This window comes from Cuculus canorus, chromosome 2, assembly GCF_017976375.1.
Source record: "Cuculus canorus isolate bCucCan1 chromosome 2, bCucCan1.pri, whole genome shotgun sequence".
NCBI lineage: Eukaryota > Metazoa > Chordata > Aves > Cuculiformes > Cuculidae > Cuculus > Cuculus canorus.
Genome location: NC_071402.1, coordinates 110647148 through 110673559, shown reverse-complemented (window position 1 = coordinate 110673559; position 26412 = coordinate 110647148). Strand labels below are relative to the sequence as shown.

At 38.9% G+C, this 26412-nt stretch overlaps 1 protein-coding gene across 5 annotated transcripts in view; it reads left to right on the top strand.

Moving 5' to 3' along the window:
• The window catches only part of ELMO1 (engulfment and cell motility 1), a 305172-nt gene that overhangs the window by 57339 nt on the left and 221421 nt on the right, over positions 1-26412 (top strand). For all 5 annotated transcript variants that reach the window (XM_054058818.1, XM_054058816.1, XM_054058817.1 and 2 more), the window contains 3 exons: positions 3826-3866; positions 4959-5031; positions 17268-17318. In XM_054058818.1, coding sequence (XP_053914793.1) covers positions 3826-3866; positions 4959-5031; positions 17268-17318 — 165 coding nt within the window. The remainder of the gene's footprint in view (positions 1-3825; positions 3867-4958; positions 5032-17267; positions 17319-26412) is intronic.

The window sequence follows — 26412 nt, the reverse complement described above, 5'->3', positions numbered from 1 at the left end:
GCAATGCAGATAAAGCTTTATTGGGTGTATAAATTAACATCATCTCTAATGCTGCCTGTGCTTGGTGTCAGTGGCAGGATTCTCCTCGTGTAGGCAAAGCAGTAAGTTACGAGGCCATAATACTCCGTTATGGTTTCCGACTAGATTTCAGACATCAATTTAATACCTGCCTTAGGAAAATACTTGTATACTAACCAGTGCATTCAATGTAAATGGCTGTGATATGTTAGCTGAAATTTATCTGCTATAGGAAGCATAACATTTATTTTGATTTGTGTTCTTTCATCCATTTACAGCCACAGCTTGATCTTCTTAGAGCTTTAAATGAGTATAACAGCATGTATAAAAGCACACTTTATTTTTACTAGTGTAAGGGAGGACAAAGTTAAAAAAACAAAACTAAAAGGTACTAGCACAAAGTACTCATTTCGATGGAGGAAAAATGTTGAAATATTTTTGAACTTCTTGATTGAAAGGAATTCTTTGAAGTACATTAAAAGGGCAAACTTGACTTTTCAGAACTGTAAATGTAACAAAAATATTATGTAAATTTTATAAACATATTTTTATGAAGATTAAAATATCAAACCCATCAAGTCTATTCTCTTTGACATCAGGCAAGCATTTACAGCCAGGTAAAAATCCCCATGCCTCTGAACGCCCTGCTGAGTGGATTTACTCTGCAGGGAATGTAAATAGGCTTTAACCTCATCTTTCATGGTTCAGAAAGAAAAAAAATCTAATAGTTCGCTTTTGTTTGTCTTCTAGTACTGACACAGTCCTGTGTGTGCAGTAAAGAGTCACACTCTGCGACTGTTCCCTAAGCATGGAGATCTCTCTTGCAGCCTTCAAGTAACAGGACAGCAAAGGGATTCTGGACATGGCTGTGAGCTGGCTGGGAAGGGGCTTTGGGAGCTGGTGGCTCACCCACTTGTCACTCCTGGAGCAAATCAGGGTTTTGTTGGTGTGGAGGCCTGGTGGTGTGCAGGCAGGGTGGCAGAAGTGCTGCCTGCCAGAGCCTTCCTGCAGCTCACACAGCAGGAGTCGTGGCAGCCCTCGACTGCTTTTTCAGTGACATCCCATTTACAGCTGTAACAGGGCGCTGGTGACAATTTATCTGCTTGGTAGGGAAGGGAGAAGAATTTTGTCTGGAGACTTATGTGTAGGGGGAGTGCAGCCCATGGGATAATTAGGAGCAGCGGCTTATTAGGATTGCAGTTGTATTTATTTTACATTTGTTAATTTGCAAAGTGCTATCAAATTACTAATTGCAAATCCTGTATCCCAGAAGAGTTCCATTTTTTTCATCCTGTTGCTGTTAATTGCATTATACTTAGTCACATCGGTGCTGTAGCAGTAGTGTCAGAGGCAGACAAAGCTGTACCATGAAAGGCTGGCTGTATTAATAATTTTTATTATTGAAGATCCATTTTTCTGTTCTTTAACTGCCCCTTACAGATTCTAGTTGATTTGTTGTGGGTTTTTTTTTCTGTTTTGTCCGACTTTTTGATTTAAAATAATGTCATGTAATAAAGTGAAGGTGGTATAGAACAGGAAGAAGGGAGGGAGATGAGTAGGATTTAGAAAAGACACAAAAACTGATGATGTAGACAAGTTAGAAGTACCAAAATAATGATTTGGAAAGTAATTGTATTTGGCCTTCCTAGTATTTATATTACTGCCAGTTTGGGTTATTAAAGTGTCTTTTTGTCATAGTTTCCAATCGGAAACTATAGTTTCTGTGGGAAATAATGAGGAGGACAGGCAATTACTCTTTTGTTCCTCCATTTTATTAGATCTGTAAGCTTGTATCAGTTTCCTTTATAAAAGGAATTAATATCCCAGATACAAATTTTGTCAAAATAGGGAAATATGGGACCGGGACCTGCAGAGGTATCCTGAAGAAAGATGGGAAGGCAGTGTGCAGAGCTGTGTCTCACCCTCAGGCTGGCACAAGTATTATGGATGGCAAACTGGTATTATCCTGCTCCAGACAAACCTGCACTCCTCCCTCTATCCCTTCCCCAAAAAAATGTGTTTTCTCTTTCTGGGAAAGGATAGAGGGAAGAGAGTGGTTGGAAGCAGGGATTGCTTTCACAGGACTACAGAAGCTACAAAACCCCTCAGGGAGGAGGACAGCAGGTCAAAGCAGCTGCACATAAATGACACAGTAGTCCAGACTGAGGAACTGATCAGCCTGAAAAGATTGTAGGGAAGAGAATGCTCTCTTTCTTTCTTGCATGATCTGCCTGATCTTTGCAGTCTGTCTGTGGCTATGCTGTGGAGAAGGGACATGTTGGTTGCTGCAGAATGGAGCACTCAAACGTTTCTTGCCTCTTCTCTCCTATGTTCGTATTTGCTAGTCATTTAGGTACATGGCAAGTCAGGTGAGGAAATCGGTCTAGGTGAAAACTATTTATTTTCCTTTTTACTAGGCCATTTTTTTGTTTCATTGGGTTCCCTGGTGTGGATCATCTGGGTGGCCGTATATAAATAGTAATGGCAGTGAAAGCGGAAGGATGGAAAACAAGAACTGAGACAGTATGGCAAGCAGGGATAGAATCCGTTCAGCAGATGCTTTCATTCTTGCTTGATTAAAATGGTTTTGTGTTATGTTTTTGCTTGTTTATAAACTGGCTTAGTTGATTTGACTGTTAAAATAACAAATGCTTCCCTGGTCCTGACCTGAGTAGGGAGTCCCCTCTCTGGCTTTCTGTCTATGCAGTGTAGAAAACAAATCCAAGGGAAAAGTAACTGCCCCCCCATGTAATGCACCCTGCTACTGAGTTGATTTTTAGCCTAATCAGTTTTCTATAAACATTAATGGGAAACAGCTTATTTTGACAGTGTTGGTTTATGGGTAGTTGTGTGTTGCATTTTGTGTATTTTATTTTGTTTTATTTTCTTTTTAAGAATTCAATGAATTGTGATTATTGGAAGCAAGTGGAGGGGTACTATGCTGTTCAGGTGATTGGGGGGGATTTTTATGAAGCAAAAGATGTGTGTGACATTGTGTGGTCACCCAATATTCCAGAAAAATGGCCCAGTAGTCACCCAACTGGTGAAATGTGCTCTGCTTCTTTTTGCCATGCAGCTTCATCTAGGTTTTAAGATATAAAAATGCATTTTCTTTTAGACAGCAATCTTCTAAACACTTGCATGTGGACCCTGTGTTTATAACCATATTCAGAGCATTGCAACATCTCCGGACTAGACTACTTCTTCTATTTTGGGATCCAAAGCAACAGAGCTGTTTTCAGTCAGCCTAAATGCTTGTGCTCACAGATGTAGAGAATAAAGCAGAACTGATACATCTGGGATCTTAACACCTTCCAGCTGGTGTTTTATCAGAGAGGAACCTGCATATATGTACTTAAGAGAATTGCTGTCATCATATGACCTTATCTGCAAGGGATAAAAGAAGGTTGAAAAATATTGAATGTCTTCTTGATTCAGATGTCATTCCTGGGGAGTGGTCCTGTTGATATTTATATCTTCTATTTCTGTTGGTTAATGAGATGCAGTGTATACCAAAGACCCTCTGATTTCTCACTTGAGAAGCTGAGTTGATGCTGGATGGGCTAATGTTGATAAAACATACTGATAATGTCACCATGTGTATGTGTAGAATTTCTGTCTTTATAGATTATCAGACCAAAGCAGCAGAAAATTTTGGGATTCTATCAAGTCTGATATGAAGTGAGAAATGAAATGCTACTAGCTCATTTTGTTCTTTTCAGTCAGTGGTTTTGGAATTGTGTTTTAAGCTCAGGACTGTTCCAAATCAATTATATATTTTTTTTTCTTTCTTTTTTTCTTAACCAGAAAAAGCCACTGTCCTCAATAATAAAAGAAGTCTGTGATGGGTAAGTTCTGGCATATGTACATAGTAGTTGCTGTACATTTTCAGTTATTAGAACATAATTTTTTCAGAAGTAAATCTGGATATCCTGTGTGAGGACTAGTCCTTAGTTTCTTAAATCTCGTAGTTGCTCTATCTTCAGATTTTAAATTTGCAGTCTATTTTGGATAATTTCCCTGCAAGGTGAGGTTCTTAACAAAGCAGCCCCATCATGTGGGTGAGTCATTTAGACTGTTGCCTTTCTGCACAGAGATGTGTTTTACCCACTCACTTTATGCTTATGGTCCCGCAGTTGATGCGTTAAGGAATAAACACAATGACTTGATTTTTGAGCACTGGGTCCAGTTGATGTGACTGATGATATGAAACTGAAATGTTCACATTGCAGGGCTTGTGATTTAGTAGTAATTGCCTAAGAGAAGTATTTTGCTTTAGCTTAAATATATTAATATTTGGGGACAAAAATGCTATTTTAGTCAGGTACTACCACACAGGAGAAACTAGTTTATCCTCATCAAATTCCTGCCAAGTTAAGAAGATTGTATTTTATATCTAGTGCAATATATTCAATTTAAAACTGTATGTGTTGGGTATCGTATAAGCTGGCATAAAATCCTCGCACTGTAAATTTTAGTGATCTTGCTTACTGCAAACAAAAAATATGGAATGAATTCATATGGAATCTGGAATGAATCTCAGATCATTATCAACTTTTTTTGAGCACTGAAGTGTTACTTTAGTGATAAAGTAGTTTCTCTTGCCCTGTGCTGCTCCCCTTCCCTCCCCCCTGCATTTTTTTAACTTTTGCCTTGGAAGGAAGATATATGTTATGTAATTTCTTTCTTGAAATGGTCAAGTTTAGGGCTTTGTTTCAGATATGCGAAAGGAAAAATCTCATTCATAGGATATATTTGTTTTCCCATTGTAAACATGCTTTTATATTAAACTTCAGATCTCATCATTGAAAACCATGGGAAAGTATGAGTAATACATGGGAATGAGAGGCACTTATTTGATCATAGTAAAGTTATATAAAGGATATGTTTTGAGTTTTTAAGATTTCATTTAGTGATTAATTTATTTTTGTATTTTTAAGGTGGTCTCTTGCAAATCATGATCAATTTGCACTGCAGCATGCTGATAGTTCTAATTTCTACATCACAGAGAAGGTAGGTAAATCATTCAATACAATTTTTGCTTAGCCTATCAAAATGCCACAATAATTTATTTTAAATTAAAATATATAAAATATTCAGTATTTTCCCTAATATGATGCCTATGGGAGGGTAGGTACTGGGATACCCGATTCAATGATTTTGCATGGATTTCTTCTCTTTGGAAAGGCAAATAAAAGTTTGAATGTGCCAACACCTTTATGTCTGTTGAATTTGAGACTTCAGCACTGAGCCCTTCAGCTTTGGTATTTGTGCATGGTTAGTATTCTGCTGACAAGTGCTGTACAGGAAATTGAAATATGTAAAACATGAAGGGCTCTTTGAAGTCTGATGAGACCTTCAATGCATGTCACTTCCCTCTTTGACTGATCAGGTAGAAATAAGTTTCAGTGACTGTGTAATATTTGTGGCTCCTTCCTGCCTGTTGTCTTGTCTTTTTCCAGTTCTGTATGTTATGTTGGCTTATTTTTTGGTCCCCAGATAGCGTGGCAATAGATGATTCATGAAGTGATGCAATGATTTCAGCACAGAGTAATGAAATGGCTGTAGCTGTAATAAAAATGGAATGTCTAGCCTAAATAAATAGGACATGCTCATCTGAATGGGACCAAATAATATATTCATTCCTTGCATTACTGATACGATTGCTGAAATTACTGAAATTATGAAAATTATTTGTTTGGAAGAGTGTACACATTAGTGTCGCAGAAGTACAATTTCTAGGCAATGGGAAAAGAACACTCTTCAAAACCTGCTGAAGTCTGCATGCAGATTCCCTGCCCTCGGTGGATTTTGAGCTAAATAAACCTGAGCTTAGCTGTATAGGCATAGATGTCTCCTACTTGCCTTGTTAGCGGTTTATTTTGGCTTACTCGTTAAGTGGAAGGGTCTTCGGTTTTGTTTTGCATTTTACAGTTGTTCGGGATGTGCCAAACACAGCTGAGATATGAACTAACTTTTCTCTTGCTGTAATTCTTACCTTCACCCAAGAAATAAAGGGAACTTAAACACAGTTGTGCGTTTAGAAAGACTAAATTTAGGAAGACAGCTAGAACAGTTGCTCATAAGATAGTGCTGCCTTTTTTCTTTTAGACAGACCAGTTTCAGGTTTTCATTTAACTGTTTGTTACCTCAGACAACCTTCTCAACATGTCACAGTTTGTTTTGGGATATCCCCTTCCCCCTTGTGTGCTGTTTTTCTGCTTTCTTTCCGAGTTTCAATTGACAGACACTTCAGGCCACCACAAGGAAAACTGCTGCAGTAATTATTGGCTGCTGTGTTTTGCCTCTACCCAAATTAAATAGTGAGACTGTTTTGCTGATTGCCCTGAATTGTGACACAATATTTTCCAATAAGCCAGACACGGCTGAACTTGCCGCTTGGCTTTTAAACCCTGGTTGTACAGTGAATATTTCCAAGAAGCCAGGATTGAGTGAACAACTCAGGCTTGTTGAAGGAATTTGTCCTGATACGTTTGGAGGAATCTTCCACCATTGCTGGGTAGGATCCTATGGCTTTGGAGAAGAGAAATGTTTTCTCTTCCACATAAAAGGAAGTCTGATGGCTTTTGGCTGCCTTTAACTTGCAATAAGGGTGGAAAATGATGGCATTCTAGAACACTTTGGATTGCACTGCAAAGAGGACGTTGAGTTTGTTATTCCCTACTGAAAATATGCAGAGTATCTGAGTCACATAAATAAGAGAGAAGAGCTCTAAATGCCACCAGTGTTAGTCAGATGTCTGTGACTTTTATTAGATATTGTTCACTGTTTATCACTGCTTATTGGATAGTGGCTAAAGAGAGAAGCTTATATAGGCCATTGCCCCTTCTACATACTTTCCCTCATTTGTATGCAGTAGGAAATTATTGCTTTCTGAACTAAAACGTGAAAAACAACAGGCATGAGGACAAACACGCACACTTCAATGAAGCTACAACACTAATTATTAAAGCCCACATTACTTCAATCTGCTCCTTAGGACATGAGCAGAGCTCTTTTGTGACAGTGACAGCTTCTAGTATGTGAATATTTTTCCACTGCTCTCAAAGATTAATTATATGTTTGTATATATGCAGAAAACATGTATAAGTCATTTTTCTGCAGAGCCTGAGTGACTGCTGATTTATGGCCTTCCAGGTAGAGAGACTTTTTTTTTAAAAGATCACCATATTTAAAGTTTCCAGAAAGATGAGCAATTAATGAATTCTTTTATGAAGTAACTGGAAACTTTGAAGTGAAAATGTTACAAATGTGGGACTGTCAACACATGGCTCACAATTATATTTTTGGTTTTGGGTGGCAAGCAGCGCATCTGTGTTTTGGTTGTCATATGCAGTACTCTTTATCTTTTGTAGCTGACCTATATTTCCTGATTATACTATGCATAAATAAAAACAACTCCCAAGCAGTTCTGTCTCTTACTTTTTTTCCTGACTATATTATTTGGAAAAATGCCTCTACAGGAGTAGCAATAACTCCTTCAGATGGTATAAGGGCAATCTTTTAACAAATCTTGAATCAGCCAGAGTTCCTACTAGAGAAAGGATTTACCACAGCAGATACTGTCTGTACTGCTGCCTCTGGCATTCTGGTTTGGCTGTATCTGTGCTCATGACAGTGCAGTGGGAATAATGATGTATTTTAGTCCATTTTTAAAGGCTCTTCTTATCATGGAGATGCATTTCTTTGGTAGGTCAAGCATCTAAAAAAAAAAAACTTTAACAAGGTCTCATTGTGCTTGATACTACATAACAGAATAAAAAAGTCAACTTTGCTGCCATCTGTCCAGGTTATACCTGAACAGATGAATGTATACATCAGGCATAAAACCTCAGGAACTCTATAGCCTGGATGATCTCAGATTTAGAACAGAAAATGCTATAAGAAGAGTAGAAGATGGCTGTATAATTTTGTGTGCTATGTGTGTTCCGGAGCAGAAACCACAGCGTGGCTATCTGTCCGTTGTGTTCCTCTGCTGCCAGTGCTAAGAATGCAGGGACAGACATCCAAGTGGCATGTGCAGCATATTGGTGGGTATGCCTGATCCATTATTGCTGCTCACCCTTGGCCTTGCAGACAAGGTCTGGCTCCTCTAGATCCATTTTTATGCCTGCACTGTCCACCACGGGCTGTGGGTCTGGGAGGTTCATAGTTAGCTAAAATTCAGTCTCTAAACCCAAAAAGATCATTACAGCTGTTCAGATTATAGCACAGCCTCAAAAATGTTCTTTTTTATCACAACTGAAAGCGTGATAAAGCACAACATTTATCAACAAGGGGGTCTTTCAGGAGTGTGAGGCTGGGGAATAAAAGTGTTTAAGCTGTCTTTGCTGCTGGAGGCAGATTGTGGTGGCACTTAACCCTGCACTGGAGCAACTATCAGGAATAAAAGACTAACTCTTGCTCAGAGGGTTTTGTGAGCCAGCTCTGATCCATGTTCAGCACACAGTGATAACAACTGATGGCATTTTTTTATGTTTAATTTTATATGTATGAACACTTCATTTCTCTGTTTGTTGACTGCAGCTCATTTTTATTCAGTCACAATTTTGTTGTATTCAGTATTTTATATTTGATGTCTCTGAAGACTCCCTGTGGGTTTTTTCTTTCTTCCCTGATTCCCACATTTCCCTTTCATTCTTATGTGCTCATTGCATGAAGTGGAGGAGGGCAGACACTGAGTTGTCTCTGTTAATTTCAAGAGACTTTTGTGCCATTTTACGTAGGGAGCTGCCCCCACCTTACCTTTGTGGTTATTACTCAGCTCTTTGCTGTGTTTGCAGATAGGACATCCTGCTACCCACTGCCTCCTCTGAGCTGGGAACCTGGGTAGAGTCCCTGGTGTTTGTTCTTTCTCAAAGGTGCTTTTTGCTTGTGACCTGTTTTTTGCTGAATACAACCTGTAATTGTATATTCATGTGAAAATCCACTGTGCCACTACAGGCTCCCTGTGTGGGAGTGTATGCAAATGACAGGACAAGAAATGAACCACTTGTAGAGTTGGGAGTTTTTGATGGTTTTTTTTTTTCTTTCACGTTTTTAGTATTCATCCGTTTTCACTGTTTAAATTAAACTTCAGTGAGTTGGACGTAAACGTTCTCAGTAATGAAAGTTTCTGATTCACTGAAGGACTTGTTACTTCCTAAGCAGCTGAGAATGAGAAGTAGCATTAAGGCTGGGAACTGGAGAAATGTATTAAGTGATCTGCTCCTCATATCTGCCGTTTTGCATTACTCCTGATAGCACACTTGTTAGTAATGCTACGTAAATGGCAGATTGCACTTCAGATTTGACCGGGACCAAACTGTGCCTAGCTTTCCCTTTTCTCTGTTACCGATGTAATATGTGGTATTCTCTGCATATTTCCAAACTTCTTGCTATTTTGAGGCATCTGCACAGCCCTGAAGAAATTCCTAACAATAAAAGCAGCTTATTGATAGGAATCACAGTCAGAGTGGCCTCGCTCCTGGCTGCTTGATGAATGCTGGTGATGCAGCCCTCAGGACTCCAGTAAAAACTTGCAAACACCGGAATATTTCTCTAGGGGACAGAAGTAAGGCACTAGTATCTCTGCACTACATCACTTTCAATCCTTCTTTGTTCAAGCTGATTTCAAGAACAGTGGTCGTACTTCCTTAGCAAGTTAGTCCAAGTTTTTAGGACTCGTTTTGTAGGACTTCAGGTTCACGCTAAATTTTCCAAAGAAAGTCATTCTGCCTTGTCAACCCATTAAACTTTCTGACCCCAGCATGAACAGCTTCATTCTTCTTCTGGATTCCTTTTTAAATATTTCACAATACAGCATCTTCTATTTAGTTTCTTAGATCCCCGTAAGGCTGATGAGATGGATCAAGTGGTTTTTGTTTTGTTTTGTTTTGTTTTAAAAAAAAGCCGGATAGACATTTACTGTCTTGAATTTAGTTTGTAATTTTGCCTCTCAAGTAATCACTACAGAGCAAAGGCTCTAAAAAGGTTTGTCTTTCAGTTACAGCACTTGAAGATAGGTATGGAGGATAGGTATACTATGGTATAGTACAGGCACCGTGGAACTGTTTGGGTTCAGCTGATAGCAGACAGTGCTGTTTAAGATCTGACTGGCAGAAAAAATGATGTTTAAATCTTCAGACCTAAGGAACAAGCTATTTAGATAGGTGCGGTGAACAGACATAACAGCTCACTGCGGAAAGCCGAGGGTTAGACAGTTCTTATTTCTTCTTCCCTTTGCCATGAGATCGTGCCACTTCATTTCTGCTGGCTACAGCATTTTCTTTTTCTAGACAATTTTTTGAGTTGGTGGCAAGGGGGGGATCACTTTAATGGATTATATTTGCTCAATTCATTAAATGTGCTTAATGAACAGTGTGTCTGGTCTGATGTAAGGGTGGGGCAGGACCCTTGAATCATGTCTTGAAACGGGCTGCAGAGAAGGACGAAGTTAAAGGAAGGGTAGGAAGAGGAATGAAACTTTGTTCTTTTTAACAGCTGTGAGCTGTTATGTACCTCAATTGCTTGTGGAAGTGGCTTAGGTTGGTGTGGAATGAATTTGTTGGCAGATTCTGACTGTAGTCACAAATGGAGAAAGGATGATTTATGTATGGCCTCCGTGTCTGAGAGGAAGGGCTCAGGCAAGGGAGTAGAAGGGAGTCTTAAGTTAGAGAAGCACAAGCACCTGCAGGCCTTCCCTTAAACAAGTTTTAGCACGATTCCAAATGTGATGCTTGCAAAATGAGCTGGCTTTCTTTCCTGCTGATACTATGATGTTTATTCCTGTCTTTTCCCTTACAAACTGGGCAAAACCCAAAATCATAACATTTTCAGCTGGTTTAGTTCCCTTGTTGACTCATCAAGTAGTTCTACAACTGTTTACACCACATAAAAATAGCAATAGGAATGAGCAAGGGACTAAAAAGCAGTACTCTGCTGTATGGAAGCAAGCTGTGCTTTGATCTGGCAAAAGTGACTGTAAACCACAGTCTTGGCTTGGATCTTCAACTACTTCTCTTAGTAGCAGCATCTGCTTACGGAGCTACTGATCCTGCATTGATCTTTCAGTTATGCTATGAGTGAATGTGTTGGGTGAACTGCATCGAAGAACCGACTTCAATTTGACAATCCTTTTTTTTGAGGGGTGTCCATACTAGTTCCATGTTCTGATTTCCCCACGTGATCTTACCATCAATAGTATGAGCCCAGCTAAGTTTGTCATTTCCTGATGCTTATTTTGCAGGGTGTAGTTCTTATGTTCTAAGTTATCAGAAGATGATGGGGCTGCTTATTATCTGCCCACCCTTTCCGTGTTAATGGCATAACTGTCTGTGTGGTTGCTTGAATTGAGGAACTGATCCAGGTTAAAAATAACTTGTGTGTGACTTCTTTTAATGTGTCAGAAGGATGTCTGCCCACAATATAATACCACTGCTGCTCTGTAAGGCAAGTGCTACCCGATAATGTTATCCATGTAGATCACTCCACCTGAAGATGTGTAAATCACACAAAGCGTGGACTTTTTCTTGGATGTGGTGTCAGTGACATTCAACCCGTGTAACTGTGAGTTACTGGAGTAAAAAAGTAGTTGAGCTTTCTTTTTCCTCTCCCTTGCTTCATTCCCTTCACTCCCTTAGCATCCTAGTGACTGTACTGCTGGAAGGCGAGTTGGTTCAAGTTATGGATCTGACAGAAGAAAACTCTGGATTTTTTTTCTTTCCCCTCCTTTTTCTGAATGTAGGGAAGAGGAAGAAGTAACTATTCTAAGGTTAGGTGGCTGCTCCATGTTGGCAGATCCAACGTAAGGAAAGTGTTGGGACCCCACAAGCTAGAAGGATATGTGCAGAATTGTGCCTCCATCGGGCTGTAGAGTTGCATTGCTTTGTGTACCCTGAAACTGCGCTGCTTGGTTTACTTACTAGCTTCTGTAGTCCTTGAACAGAGGTAGATAAACAGCATGTGGAAAACTTACTCTCTATAGAAACTTCAGGTAAATTACCAACACTATATTTGTTGAAGAAAATAATTGAATTCTAATGTGAAAAACAAGAGGACATTCTCCCTTTTTCCAGCAGCTTCCTAGAAAAAGAATTTTATTGCAAGATTAATTGCCTTAGTATGTCTTCTAAAACAGCACAGTCCTGTCATGTTCAGTAGTACAATATTGATGATTACCTATATCTCTTAACTCTCATCTTACTAAAGTTTCTGGTGACTAAAAAAGAACTTATTTCCTACCAAGTCAGCCCAATGTTTTATCTAACCTCCTAGTCTGTCTCCAGCTGTAACAGTATCAAATGTCATTCAGGGTTGTGATCTGATGATGGCTTTCACTCCCTTCCTGCTTCCTCAATGTTTGCATCTGTTGTACTACAGGTGTTGGAGGCTGCATCTACATTTAGTCCATTTAGAATCTATAGAAGGGTCATGAAACTTCATCATCTCTTCTTGAACCTGCTTTCACAACCATTTGTTGACAGCAAGCTTAAGAAGTTCTCTGCCTGCTGAATGAAGAGACACATTCTTTGTGTCCTTTAAATTGATCCCTTACTGCTGTCATCAAGTTACCTCCCTCTTCTCATACTGCAGGATTTGATAACAACAGTTCTGCATTCAGCTTGTCCACTGTTTTCCTTCCTTTGTCTCTCCAAACTGAGGAGACCTGGCCTTGTGAGGCAGTTGCTCAATCCCATTGGACCATTTCACTTGCCTTTCTGTGCTTTTTCCCTGACACTACTGTGTTCTCCTTAAGATGTGACGATCATAACTGAGCACAGTGCCCTGCATATGCGTGCATGAAGTTCTTGTGTTGTGGCAGAATGGTACCCTCATAGTACCACATCTGATGACGCTCAGTGTTTCCTGGCTGTTAGAGCACATTGATTCGTTGTTTTAAGGGAGATCTGCCAAGGAGGAATTTGCTTCTCTTTCCTGAGTTGTGGATTTAAAAGTGTATTATTTTGTCCTTATTTACTACTTGCCCAAACTCATTCTCCTCTAAATGTTAAGGAGTCACTACTTTAAAGTATATTTCATAGCTCTAATTTTTTGTTGTTGTGTCAGTTTAGAGGAAGGTATAATAAAAGAACAGTAGTATGGAAATAGGGAAGAATCTATTACTTTATGATATAAACACGTGAAGAATTTTAGATTTCTTGACTGTTTTTCTTTAGCCCAGTTAGAAAAGTCTGAAAAAAGATGCTTTATCAATGCTAAAGAATAGTGCTGAGCGAGCTATAACCATGGGAACCAATGCTTCTAGGTCTTCCTCAAATATGTTAAGAAAACATTCCATTCCAACCAGTTAGAGTGAGCTGAATCTTGAGGCATTTTGCTGGGTATAACAGATTATTAAAATGATAAGACAAATGCATGGAAAAATAAACTTTAATTTCACTTGATAAGTTTTCCAAAGTGTGTCTCCAGCAAAGCTCTAAATAATTGCCTTGTCTGTTTTAATGGGATTTTTTGAAAGCGAATTCACATACTTTCATCCCTCTGTATGGTTTGGTGGACTTTGTTAATGTTTGAGGCCTGCTTTTTAGATGCAAATCTATGCAAGTTTCCTGCATGTGTTTCAAGCAATGTGGTCTATGGCACAGTAAAGGCAGAGCTTTGAGAAGGAACAGAATTTGGTGGCAGATAACGTAGGTATCCCTGATACAGATCAGCAGCACAAAACAATACCTACAAACCTGATGCACACTTGAGAAAGATCAGACATGGCGTGGAAGACGGTGGTGGTGATGGTGTGCTCCGTCCCCCTGTCCTGAATAGCAGTGATGCTTACAAATGCGATTGCCAAAACCAGGCTGCTGTGTTGGAATGACATTCTGTTTTCCTGGAAAAGAAATCCACAGGATGCTGTCCCTAATACTAAGCTGATTAACTGTTTGTAAATGTTGCAATTGAAATTAACTGGTGTGCCCACTACTGCATTACACAGTTAATGTAGGAAATCCTCTTGGCTTAATTGTATGCTTACATGCTGCTTTTTGGTAGGCACTTAAGTCATTATTTAGAATGGATAAATGGAATTGGATTTTTGATTGGGGAACAGCTAACCCTTTTCAAGTTTTTGGCTAGCCTGCTGCATGAAAGCCTTGATGGTTTGAATGCTTTCAAGGCCGTTTTCATTAAGGCTTTGTCTCTGTCAGGAGTTGAAGATGAGCTCTCTGTCTCTTGTGATAGTGGCAATTCAATTTACAGTATAGGGCGGACATACACTCTTTTCCCATGATGAGAGAAAGGTCTTTGCACTTTGTGTACTGTGGGCTCTGACAGGCATCACAACTTTGAGTTTGAAAGCTTTGGTGTTTCAGACTTGGCTTTATAAATAAACATAAAGACCCCAAACAAAATTTCCAGCAATGCTGTTATGTACTCTGTGTTCTTTTTCTTCTGCTATTTTATATATAACCTGCTGGCGTATGGTCACTCTGGAGAACAGTACTTCTCTTTATACATATGAGGTATCTGAACTTCAACCACATTATCGACTTCCCTTTCTCCACTTGTTTTTAAATTCCTCTGATATAGAGAAATAGTGTATTTTTAGAAAGGTATTTTTCACTTGCTAGATGGGTCGTAGAGTCAATCTATGCAATCTGTAAGTGTCCTTAAGTAGTTTGAGCTTTATTTTTTTTTTAATCTGCTGCATGACAGAGTAAAGTATGTACTAGGTTAAGCTGAACTTTTTATGGGTTGGGGTTTCAGCTTTTGACAAAACTACTGTAAATGAACAAACCATGGAGCATTGTTTCGGCTTGAAGAAACAGTGAAATAATGTAATTCAGGCTGTGGTTGACAGCTTGCTGCTTCCAAAAAGGGAAGGTACAATTCCTTCTCTTGCTTCCACTCTTCTCTTTCCCCTTATTCCTTTCTTGCTCTGGAATATGTGGTGCCCATATCTTTCCTGGCACTGGTACTCAACCCTTGCAAAGCTTATTTCTGTTTAACTTGACAGAAAACTCTCCTCTCTTTCCTGCCAGGGCTGCTTTCTGCCAGGTTAGTGAGACCATGCGATTGACCCCTCCGGTCTGTCTGCTGTCAGAGCCGGTGCAACGTAGAAGAGGGAGCACACAGGCAAAAGGATGGTGAGGGTGGCACCCTGTCTTGCTGAGCAGCAGAGTGCCACTGCACACTCCTTGGATCTCCTGAAACTGTAGTGTAGCCTTCTCACACAAAACCTGGTACCTTATGTTTGCAGTACACTAAGAGTGTTTGTAGAGATGCTTATTGTGGCCCAGATGATGTGACTTAAATTGTTAGACCACAAACTAATTTGTACATCTGATTTGGTAGTTTGTGTTAATTGGAGCAGGAAACTTTGAGCTTAAAATTATGCTGCTGAAAAAAATAAGTCCATGTGGGTGCTCTTACATGTGCTTAAGAACAGTCTGTTTACTTAGCTCAAATATTTTCATATGGATATCAGTGAGCTTTCACTTCTGAATTTGATTGGTGCAGTTTAAGTCTAAATATTGTCTAATTCCCTATCTGGTTTTAATATTGTTGCATACTGGGATTTGCTACCTTCCAAGTAAAGCTGATGGAACCCTGTGTGTATGTGTGGATGCACATGCTGTGGGTTAACCTGTTGGTGGAGGTAGATTAAACTGAGTGTCCTAAAGGAATTGCTTTTATTCACTTCCACAAATCCAGGAAGTGGTAACAGTTTAAACCACCACACCTGTTTGTAAAGTGAGTTTGTTTCAACACTGATTTCGATTAAACCATGCAAATGCACTATTGCCACTTCATATAGATTCCTTAGACATGATGAGACTTAGCTGGGTCTGATGCTGTTTTACTACAAGAGGAGAAACTCTGGCACTTCCTTAGTGCTGTGGGAAGTCACCCTGTACTTAGCTGCTCATCCTTTTTTGCCTCTCTCTCCAGTGTAGCCTGGCTGGTCTGCATGGGGCTGTTCTGCCAGGAGAAGATTGCTAAGGGCTGAGTTACATGCATATGTAAGGAAAGATGCTGTAAAAAAAGCTTTTCCCTTGTACCCCCTGTGTTGTCTGGCACTTCAGTTACTTCAGTTAGAGTGAAGAAGTGTTTGTGGGTGGAGGAAGATCTTGCATGTAGAACCAGTTTTATTTTGGGACTACTTGACCTGGTTTCAGGCAAGATTTATCTGTTTTTAGCGTTTTGGATTTGATTTATATCAGAATGGGAGCAAGAAGGATTAAATTAATTTGGGAAGAATTGTCTGAGAAGAAATACACCTTAATATTTTTTGGCTAAGCACCAGTGTGTAGATAACGAAGTGGTTTTAGAACAAAATTAGCGCTTATCTCTAAGACTGTTAGGGGTCTGCTGATTCCTTGGAATTCGGGTAGTTGTCAATGAACAAGCTATTGAACCATATGAAAGAAGTTGTGCTTGTGCATTGCACTGTGCACAGTAAGTACCTGTTAGGATGTTCATTGTGCTATGTATTGTAGTCCTTTAACATCTAGTAAACAGGAGGTAGCTTATTAAGCATAGGGGAAGCCTTCCCTTCTTTTATCAGAGGGAAAGACCATGCATATGTGCACTTACCACAAAGCTGAGGATACTCTGAGCATACACTGTAACTTGCTCCATGGCAACTTTTTCATAGCTTTGGTTTAATTGAACATGTTATGTGAGTGTAACCAAAATAAAATGTTTAATGCCACCTCTCTCTGCCAACTGGGTAACTAGAATGACTTAGGGCAAGTTTGAACTTTACTTACCACTCAAAGTGATACTTTTTTTACTTTGAGGGAGACTGCTAAGTCCTGGTGGCAAATCTCAGCGGGTTGGTTCCAGTGGTTTAAGTCAGCATGTTCTTGTTATAGAAAACAGAGAGCCAGTGGGATAAATTTTAAATCCTGCAGATGTTTAATGACAGATTTCAGCAAACTTACAAACTCCTCAACTATGTAGCACAGTACCAGTGCCAGACACCATGGACAGGATATTTCAAAGCAGTATTTAGAAGTTGCCACTGGAAGCTAAACTTTGAAAAACATGAAGTCATTCATGAAAAGGTTCAGTTTAGTCAAATATCATGTCAACATCCACCTATTTCTTTAAGTTGATGTTAGTATGTCTTTGTGGGAAAAAAATACTTGTATACATGTTGGAAATGAAAGAGGGAAGCTTTTACCTACAGACAGGCAAAAGTACTGTTGTTGATTTAGTGTGGCATTCTACTCAATGTTTCATCCTTTTATGTGAGTCTTAAATAACACCTTTTGGATTTTCTCTTTCAGAATCGTAATGAGATAAAAAATGGAGCGATCCTTCGATTAACAACATCTCCAGTGAGTTACTGTTCTATTCCTCTCTCACTTCAAAGTGAAGATTTGATTAGTAAATCACTGTGAACTTAATATATTTAAGCTTTAGCCAGACAGTATCCGACATTCCTCCTACAAAGGCCATTGATAGTGTGGTCACAAGATGACTTTGTGTGTTATTATCTTTTTGTATGAGTTATAGGGACAAAAGTAGTATCTCTGAGTGATGTTTGGTGATAGGGTTGGCACAACTAGGTGGTTTTTGTCTCTCACTTCTATCCCACTGGGAACAGCTTTCATGTCTAAGATACCTCTGCTTCCTTGCTGGCATTCCAGACTCACTCAGGTTGCTCCTTTGCTGCCCCAGTGCTCGAAGCCAAGAGAAATTCTGGTACTTGAATCATGGAGAGCTCTGTTGGGCAGCTCAGGTTAAAGCTTTCCTGCTCTCTTCTTTTCTAGTGAATGAGCAACAACTGTAATATTGAGATTTTACTGTTTTCATTTTATTTTTTATAACACCACTTCCTTGCCAGCTCCTCAAAAGCACAGCGGAGTTGCTGGTTGACTTGTAATGGCCTGTTTTCCTGCTGAGTTGAGCAGTACTGTTGCCACATGCTGAAAGCCACTGTTTGCCCCAGAAGATGTATATCTAAAGCAGTAGCAATCCCATTTTTTTTCTGACAAATGTAGTGTGCCATTATAATGGTTTACTTCTTCATGGTGGTGTTCAAGCTTCTGCAGATTCAAAGAATTCTAACGGCCAAACTCTTCCACCCTCTGCTGCAGTTTACTTGAACAGGCAAGACGGTGCTGTGATGGTTGAACTTTTAGCTTTTGTTGAACCTGTTAAAAGTGGGGTCAGTTACTGCTCTAAAATGTGAAAATTTCAAGCCAAACAGAGATTATAGATATATTTTTGGATGGATCACTTTTGAGCTAGTGGGGTAAAGAAACTGAAGTGTATGTTGTTACTAAATTCCCAGGTTCTCCAGATATCATATGCTTTCCCCACTCCTCCCCAGCCTGTGTAACCTGATGATGGCTTTTACTGGACTTAGGAGATGAACTGAATTTGTACGCGGGTTTATATATAAGTGGAAATTGAAGAAACGAATATGCAAACATATACATTACTTTTTGTAATAAGTGACTGCAATATTAATTTACAAGAGTGTAGCTTTCTAGCAGAAAGCGCTTCTAAGCAGCAGGCAGTTGGGCAAAGACAAGAGATTTCCATTACCCTTCGTCATCTTTTTTCAGTGGTTGTTACATATAGAGTTTTACAGCCATAAGAATAAACAACAGTTTAAGACCACGGCTCTGTTGATGTCTATATGACTCCAGAATCTTGCTGTATCTCACCAGAACAGCCTTAAACATGGGGAAAACACTTGCTGGTGGACTAAACCACATTTGGTAGAACTTGCTCAGAAACAGACAGCCTCAGTACCAGCTGCTTCTAAGCTTTGGGACTTCTTAGGAACAAATATTCACTCCACTGAAAAAAGGCTATGTACTACTCAGACTTGAGATCTCATGACACTAACACAACATCTGTGGTTCCTCAAGCATCAATGTGGTCGAAATGCACTGCATCATTCTTTTGTGTAACCTCAGCACGGAATGATAGCATGAGGTGACTTGTGGAATTCTTTACTGTCTCAAAATTCACAACCAGTGGCATCATGTGAAGCTGAAGAGAGCCTGTGCTGCAACTGATCTTTGGAAATACCTCTGTCTTCATGATAATTTGTGCAACTGGAAATGTGAACTACAAACACAGAAAACAAATTTTGGATTTAAAACACTTTCTGTTTATACGCGTGGGCAGGAAGGTGGGGTGCTGCATAAAACTCTTCTGCTTGTTCTGTTTCTTTGGTGATTTGCCTTAGGGTCAGTCAACCAAGACAGGGGTCCTTAGGATACTGAGATATTACCCGTTACCTACCAAGTTATGGACCACTCTGGCACTGACCTGCAGTTATGAGTGACTCTGCCATCCTGGTATAAGATAGAAGGTCAGTGTACTTCCTAGTCTTCAGTATTGGTATTTATCCCTGACCCAGTGCTTATTTTCAAATTTTCTGATGTTTTAAGAAGTTTTTGATAACTTTTTCTCAGAGAAAAGTAGAAGGGTAGCTTGGAAGGAAGTTTCAAAAGACTGGATTGTTTTTAGTCAGATTAGAGAGTATTTGCATTCTTTAAATAGACATAAAAAGAAGTTCTGCATGTTCCCACCCTACAATTGTATCTTTGCTTTTAAGGTACTGTCAAAGTGGTTATCATAGATGTACCTAAAATAGATAGATTAAAGGCTTCCAAGCTGTGGTTTTTAGACTGGTGACCCACACGATGCTTGTTATTTACCCTGCAAAGCTAACAGGCCAACTGTTTCAATTTTTAGTCTGATCCACTGTATGAGAGGTACAATAGTTGGAGGAGATAATGTGAAGAACAGATTGCAAAATGGGGAAGATGCTTTCCTAGCTGCTAGAGCTGGGTGGGAAATACTTTCACAAGATGAGAAAAACATTAAGATTATGAATTTTCCCCTCTCTCTTTTTTATCTATCCTACATTGGTTTATAGCTGAAATTTTCTCTCCCTCCCTCCAGAAAGTCATACGAAAAATGCTTTTTGGGGTGGTGGAGGAATTAGGAAAAAAGGAGAGGAAGACTGAGAGAATTTAAGAGGAGCCATGTCCAGATTATGCAGTGTCTGCGATGTGTAGTTCCAGAGAGGCCTGAGCTGCCTACTTCCTGCCTATTGTGGGGAAAAAAACAACAACAACAAAAAGCTGTCTGGAACTTTGCAAGCCTTTTGAGGAAAATTTGTCCTTGAAAAGTTGAGAGGAATCACTTTGACCCGTCCTGGAGGCTGCATGAACTTAAAACACTTTTTTAATTCTTAACTTTCATGCAGTTTATTACCATGACAGCCAGTAGTCTGGTTATCCCCATTCACAGTTATATGCCATGAGTCATTGAAAACTGGATGAGAAGGATGAGGTATAATCTTTGAGTTCTGTTGTCATTAGCCTCACATTGCATATTACTCTTGTACCCAGAGCAGGTACCATTGAATATTAAAAGGAGGGAAAGAAAAAAGGTAGTTTTATCTAGAACTAGTAAACAGTGGTTTTGGGTTGGCTTTTTAAAATTAGGATTTAAAGTCTAGCTCCCCAAATCTAAATGTTAAATAGTTTCTTTGCTGTAATTTCAAAGGTAGATTGTTTTGTGTGCCTATGCAGGGATCTCTCTCTGAAAATCATTGCTAATATTGCAAGGGCAAAAATGCAGTTATGGTGCACTGTTAAATCCATTATAAATGCTTGCCTTCAGAGATTTATGTGTCTATTTTAAACTTCTTTGACTTAAAACTTTGAAAATGCCAGTTGTTAGGCCTGGTGGGAATTTGAACTGCCTCTTTGTTTCTGCAGGTCTGTTTGCTAAGTTTGTGCGATTCTCTGAAAGGCTGTTTTTCTAAACAATGCTATTTTTTTCCCTCTATAAACCACTTGCCACACAGACACTCTGTTTCCTAGGTAACTTGAGTACAGATTGAATTTCTCTCATATTATCTTTGTTCCTATATAATCTTTCTTATTATTTTTAACCTCTCCTATCATCTTTCTTAACAACTCTTTGTGCCTTTGTGTGTTTTTGTCAGTTTTTCATGACTTGTTTTCTCCCTTTGACCATTTGCATATCTGAAGGAATGCATCAAGTTTCTCATGCAACATTTCTTTATATTTGAACATAATGTGACAGTTGAAATGCCAGATTGATATTGTCTATTTTGTGATGCCCATATTCCAGTGGATGGTGGGTAGGTGTATAAATGAGCTGTAATTGCTCCTGGGTGTGAAACTGCTCTGAAAGGACAGTTGTGTTCTGCAGTGCAGCAAGCAGGGTCCAGCCTTTTAGTGTGTGCAGCTGCAGGATTCCTTTGATCTTATCTGCAAATCCTTGCTCAAATGAAAGGATACTAAAATACTGGGAAAATTAAACTGAAGGAACAGGACTCTATTTATTTTATTTAATATTTTTCAAACAGAACTGATCACTCGCTGTTTATTTGAAAACACCTTCTTGGGCACTTAAAAAACAGCTCGTTATGAGCTATATGCCTTTAAAAGTAGAGTCAATGGCTAGCCTTTTCCAATGTGGCATTTATTGTGCCTGATCAATTCTTTTGTGTGTGTTTTCCTTTGGTCCCCTGGTTGGAGATTGGTTGAGTTCTCAAACCTATAAGTTGTTTGTAGGCAGCTGTATCGGCATTTCCAGCATGAGTAATCATGAAAATAGGTGTGTTCATAAGTAGCCCTCATAGTGTTTCTCTGAATGCTTTTTCAGATGTGAGCAACATGGTTTTTTATTTATGTGATCTACACAGACCGTACACAAAGGAAATGTAGAGTTTTTTTAACCGATTTCTACTTACGCATCTGAGTCCTCTATCTTGGAGTAAAAGTTTGTGTCTGGTCTATAGTCTTTGACCTACAGTCACTTTAATATATGTTCAACTGACTTCATGTTTATGCAGTAAATGCATAAATATTTGCAAGTCCAGCCTATGATTGTGATTTCGTTTATCATATAATGGTGAATTAGTTATTATTGAACCCTATACTAGGAGCACTGACCACGGAAGTCATTGAGCCACTTTTATATTTGTTTGCTCCTCCTCTGTCTGAGGAAGATTTGCGAAGTGGAGTTGGTTGTTGTCTTTCTATAGGTAAAGGTTTAATCTCATGTTTTCTGGTTTCAAAAGGCATATTTTGAATAGTAAGCAAAGGGATTGTTTCAAATGCAGCAAGAGGAAAACTTGCTTCTCAAATATTTATAAGTGGCTACCAATTGAGTAAACTTATTTTAGGCGTATTTAGATATGGCTAAGCATCTGCAATGCTTTTATCTTTGATTTAGTATGCGACTCTAGGCACGACTATTTCACTGTTTCTCTGTTTCTGCCTCATTAATTGTGTATAGCAACAGTATAGGCCTGCTCCGTGTATTACATTTGTACAGGACTTTAGATGTAGAAACTGTGCTTGAGTATTAATGTAAAAATGTTAATAATTAATCTCTTAACCATTTAAAATGTAATCTCATTGCTTACCTTGCATCAGATTCTAGTCAGCATTGCTGGTTCTGTTGAATCTGATTTGTGTATAATGATGATTATGTAATGTATCCACTCCTCCATTGCTTTCTGACATTTATGCAGTTGTAGATGAAGTGGCAGTAGCAAGACAGGAAAAAGCAGCAGTTTAAACCACCATGGTGTTTCAACACTGAGTGTTTTAAATTAAACCACAGAAATGCACTTGTTTGGTTAGTACAAGACTATTTGGTACTTATTGATTGTCTGTATGCCCTGTTTCTAGCAGCAAGTTGAATAATTTGACTGACTTATCTACAGGGAAGACCGAAATACTTTTATTTTACTTGCTTTTTGTAAGGGATAAAGAAGAAAACTGATTACATAATGACAAACCAGCCATTTAAATAAATAGCATGAATTTCTTCCATAGCACACTAATGTTTGGTAGTAGTTGCATTTGGAATCTGCATCCTCCTTCCTGTGCTGGCTCACTGTATTTTGTATTCTGTACAGAAACCCTGTGTATGTCTGGGTAAGAAGCTGCTTTCAAAGTTTGTACAAAGTATTCGGTGGCAAAGAAATGATAATTTGATCAGTAGAATCCCTTGTTAGGATGATCTTGGGATTCCTAACCTTCAAATGGCTATTTTGAGTCTCTAAGAAAGTCGCATCTTGGATTTAGGTCATTAATTTTCTTTTTCAAGCTGACAATCTCATCAAGTGGCTCCTTTTAAGCACTGTGACTCCCTAAGGGCAGCCTTTCTGGCTGTCCTTGGAGCAAGTTATTGAAAACTAGACATACAGCTTATGCCTCTTGACAGTGTTTTGAAGTGCTGGGGCTTCAACAGCACAGGTTTTACAAGCTTCCTGTCTTCCTTCACCTCTAAATAGGAGAGCAGTTAATGCTGTCTTTCATTTACTCGAACAGCCGTGTTTCTGTTAATTCCCTCGTAACAGTTCTCAGCTCGGCTGATTGTATATATTTATTTATTCTTACCTGAATGGTGTTTCAATAGAAGCAGAGTCATGGCAGCTCGCTCTACTGTTGCTTTAATGAGCTGTGCTCTCTGTCCATCCACTGATGGATTGTAAATCATTGAAATAGCTCCCTAGTAAGCACTAAGAGCATATTTCATCTGGGTTTCATTTCTTAATGCAGTCATAAGTGAGCTGTACATTCCATAAGCACGTATGAATGCTATGGCAACAAGAACTAGGAGGCTTGTGAGAACTGCACGATAGTCACTGAAGCAATATTTTTCACCCATCGTGCACTTGTGGTAACAACAGCCGACGTTACTTTTGGCCATGTTTCGAATGAGACACATACCAGCACTCTTGCTGAGACAAATATTTGTTTACCCCTTTAATCAAGATCTGCTCTGCTATTAGCAGTTCTTTTCCCTTCCGATAGTAGGAGCAAGGTTCATTGGATTAAGTGTCATGCTAAACTTGTTTAATTTAAGTAAAACAGCTATGTAGAAACTTTGCTGATGGGGCAATGGCATAGTTGGATACAGCCTATGATGTTAGTAAGTGCTCTTTTATGACCTTAAAACAGGGCTGAACTGCTTTTGTTTCAGAGACATTGATTTATGGATTTTTGTGCTCTGTAGATGGGACCAAGCTGTTTCTGATCTAAGATTATATTTTGGTTTTAGTGTGGTAAATTTCAAAGCTCTCAGTGAGTTTAGAGGAAATAGGATTAATGTATCTTTGTCGATAGGTTGCTCATGCTGCTGTTCTGCAGTGTAGGTGAGGTGTTGATGCACGGCCCTGTACTAATGTTCTCAGTTTTGGTGAGAAGTAGGGTTAGCTCTTTCCGTGCTTGGTATTGATTCATGTGTAATGGAAGTCTAACTGGGATGGCAGCAGCACTTCACCAGCCCTAGATGTTTATGCTGTGGCAAGAAACCTCTCCTCAGGAAGAAAGGTGAACTTGACCATTAATAATCTGTTTTTAATGTGTATGAAGATCAGCTATTGTTTACACAGAAGTTACAGGTGTGATGTGATGGGGTTTGAGGAGGATGTTCTTCAGGTGTTGCATGTATTCTGAGGAAGAGTAATGTTTTCAGGATGCTTTGCATCTGAGTCTTTCTGAGTTGTTACAGTGGGGAGTCTAGAATAGAATCAGCTCAGTGGCAGAGTTCATTTGGTGAGATAGGAGTTGGCTATTGAACTTCTGGTTCAGGTAATGATAATGGTTGCTTTAGTACTTTAGCAAAACCTCCTTCCCCTGCTCTGATGAAGCAAAATGGTTGGAGGAAGTATTGTGGTTATCCTGGATGTTGGAAGTTAGTGGGATCTATTTTCATTTCTTCCATAGTCTTTGGCAAATGATTTAGCCTACCAGCTGCTTAAGTTTGAGAGAATATTCTTTTAGTAGCATTTGGACAGACATTGCTGTTACAGAGAGACTGTATAAGCCATCGTTTCCTCATTACAATTCAAGTCAGTTGATGGATTTAAGTAACTTAAGGTGGCAGAAAGGCCTTTTGCATGATAGGATTCTGTCTTTTCATAGATAATGTAATGGCTGTGGCTGCACCACCCAGTTCTCAAGGCATAGAAAATCTCACGGCTAAAGATGTTCTGTTTCTTTTCAATGCTGTCTTAACTGAGGATGTTAACCATAGTCATTACAACTAGAAGATATTTCCTCCCTGAACGTGGTCCTTACACTAGGTTGTAGCCAAAAGCTGATTGGAGAGTGTCCACTAACTTGTGTAAATGGGAAGGAACAAACATTGCTGATCTTTGACGATATTGGGATAATGTTTGTGAAGCAATCAAAGCTATTTGTAATAGATAGGAAGCTGTATCTGTAACAACACAGTGGTGTTTTTCTGCTGTGTTCTCTGTTTAAATGTTCACTTGCACTAAAAATGTCTACTATCTCAGGATCTTGATCTGCAGAGATGGTCACCTCTGTGAAGAATAGATTCATTACTTAAACAGAAAATGAATTGTCTGTCAGCACACTCTTTCTATTTTTCTTTTCCAGCTGAGCTAGAATAAGCATAATCTCAGAGAAAATAACTCTGAGCAGAATTTACCATTAATTTGGGTTCCTAATGGCACGTAGCTTTTCATTCACATTTCATTTAGCACAGGTAAGAAATGAATTTCAGGAAACTGAATTTTGCAAGTATCTATATATAGTGAGGAGGATTATTTTTATAAGAAAAGTATTGGCTAGCTAGGTATTAACTGAAGCTTTTGGGTATTGTGTTCAGGAAAGTGAAAACATCAAACTGAAAATGTGAGAGATGTTTTAAAATATGTGTATGGCTAACGAGAGAACCAATTTAATATGTGTTATTTAAATATCCTTTCAGCTTTTTATCTTCAGTGTTCATTTTGGCTTTCACTGCCTCATCTGTATTTGAAGCATCAATGGGCAGAATAGCCTAATGTATGAACTTGTATAAAGACGTATGACTGAGAATATCATAGTATTATGTGGGAAGTAATTGTTCCTATGCTCCTTGTAAGAGAATTTGTGAATTTTCTAATTGGTTGTGAATTAAAAGAAGTGGGGAGAGAGGAGCAGAAGGCTAAAGTTTATCTCTACTGATATAACCTTATTAGGAGAGTGTATGGTCGTTGTTATTAAAGATCACACAAAGTGCATAAACTGAGTAAGCGTTGACAGAAAAAAAAAAGTCCTGCTATTATTATACTAGATTGTCTGGTGCAATTTGTTTCATTTTTATTTCTACTTTTATTGATATGATGCATAACCTCCTCAAGCAAAAGCCTGTCTTTTGTAATGCTTACATTTTGCCTGAGACAATGAGACATCTACCCATTGCTCAGTTAATGATTCTGCAGTAATCCAAATAATTATAGATAATAATGAAGTAATACATGAGCAATATACTGTCACAAAAATAATTTACATGTGAGCTGCTTAATAATTTCTGAGCATTCCAGTGTTATCATTAATATTAAATATGGCCTTTGTTGCTGCTTGTTCCTGCTAATGCTTTAATTATTATGGCCATTGT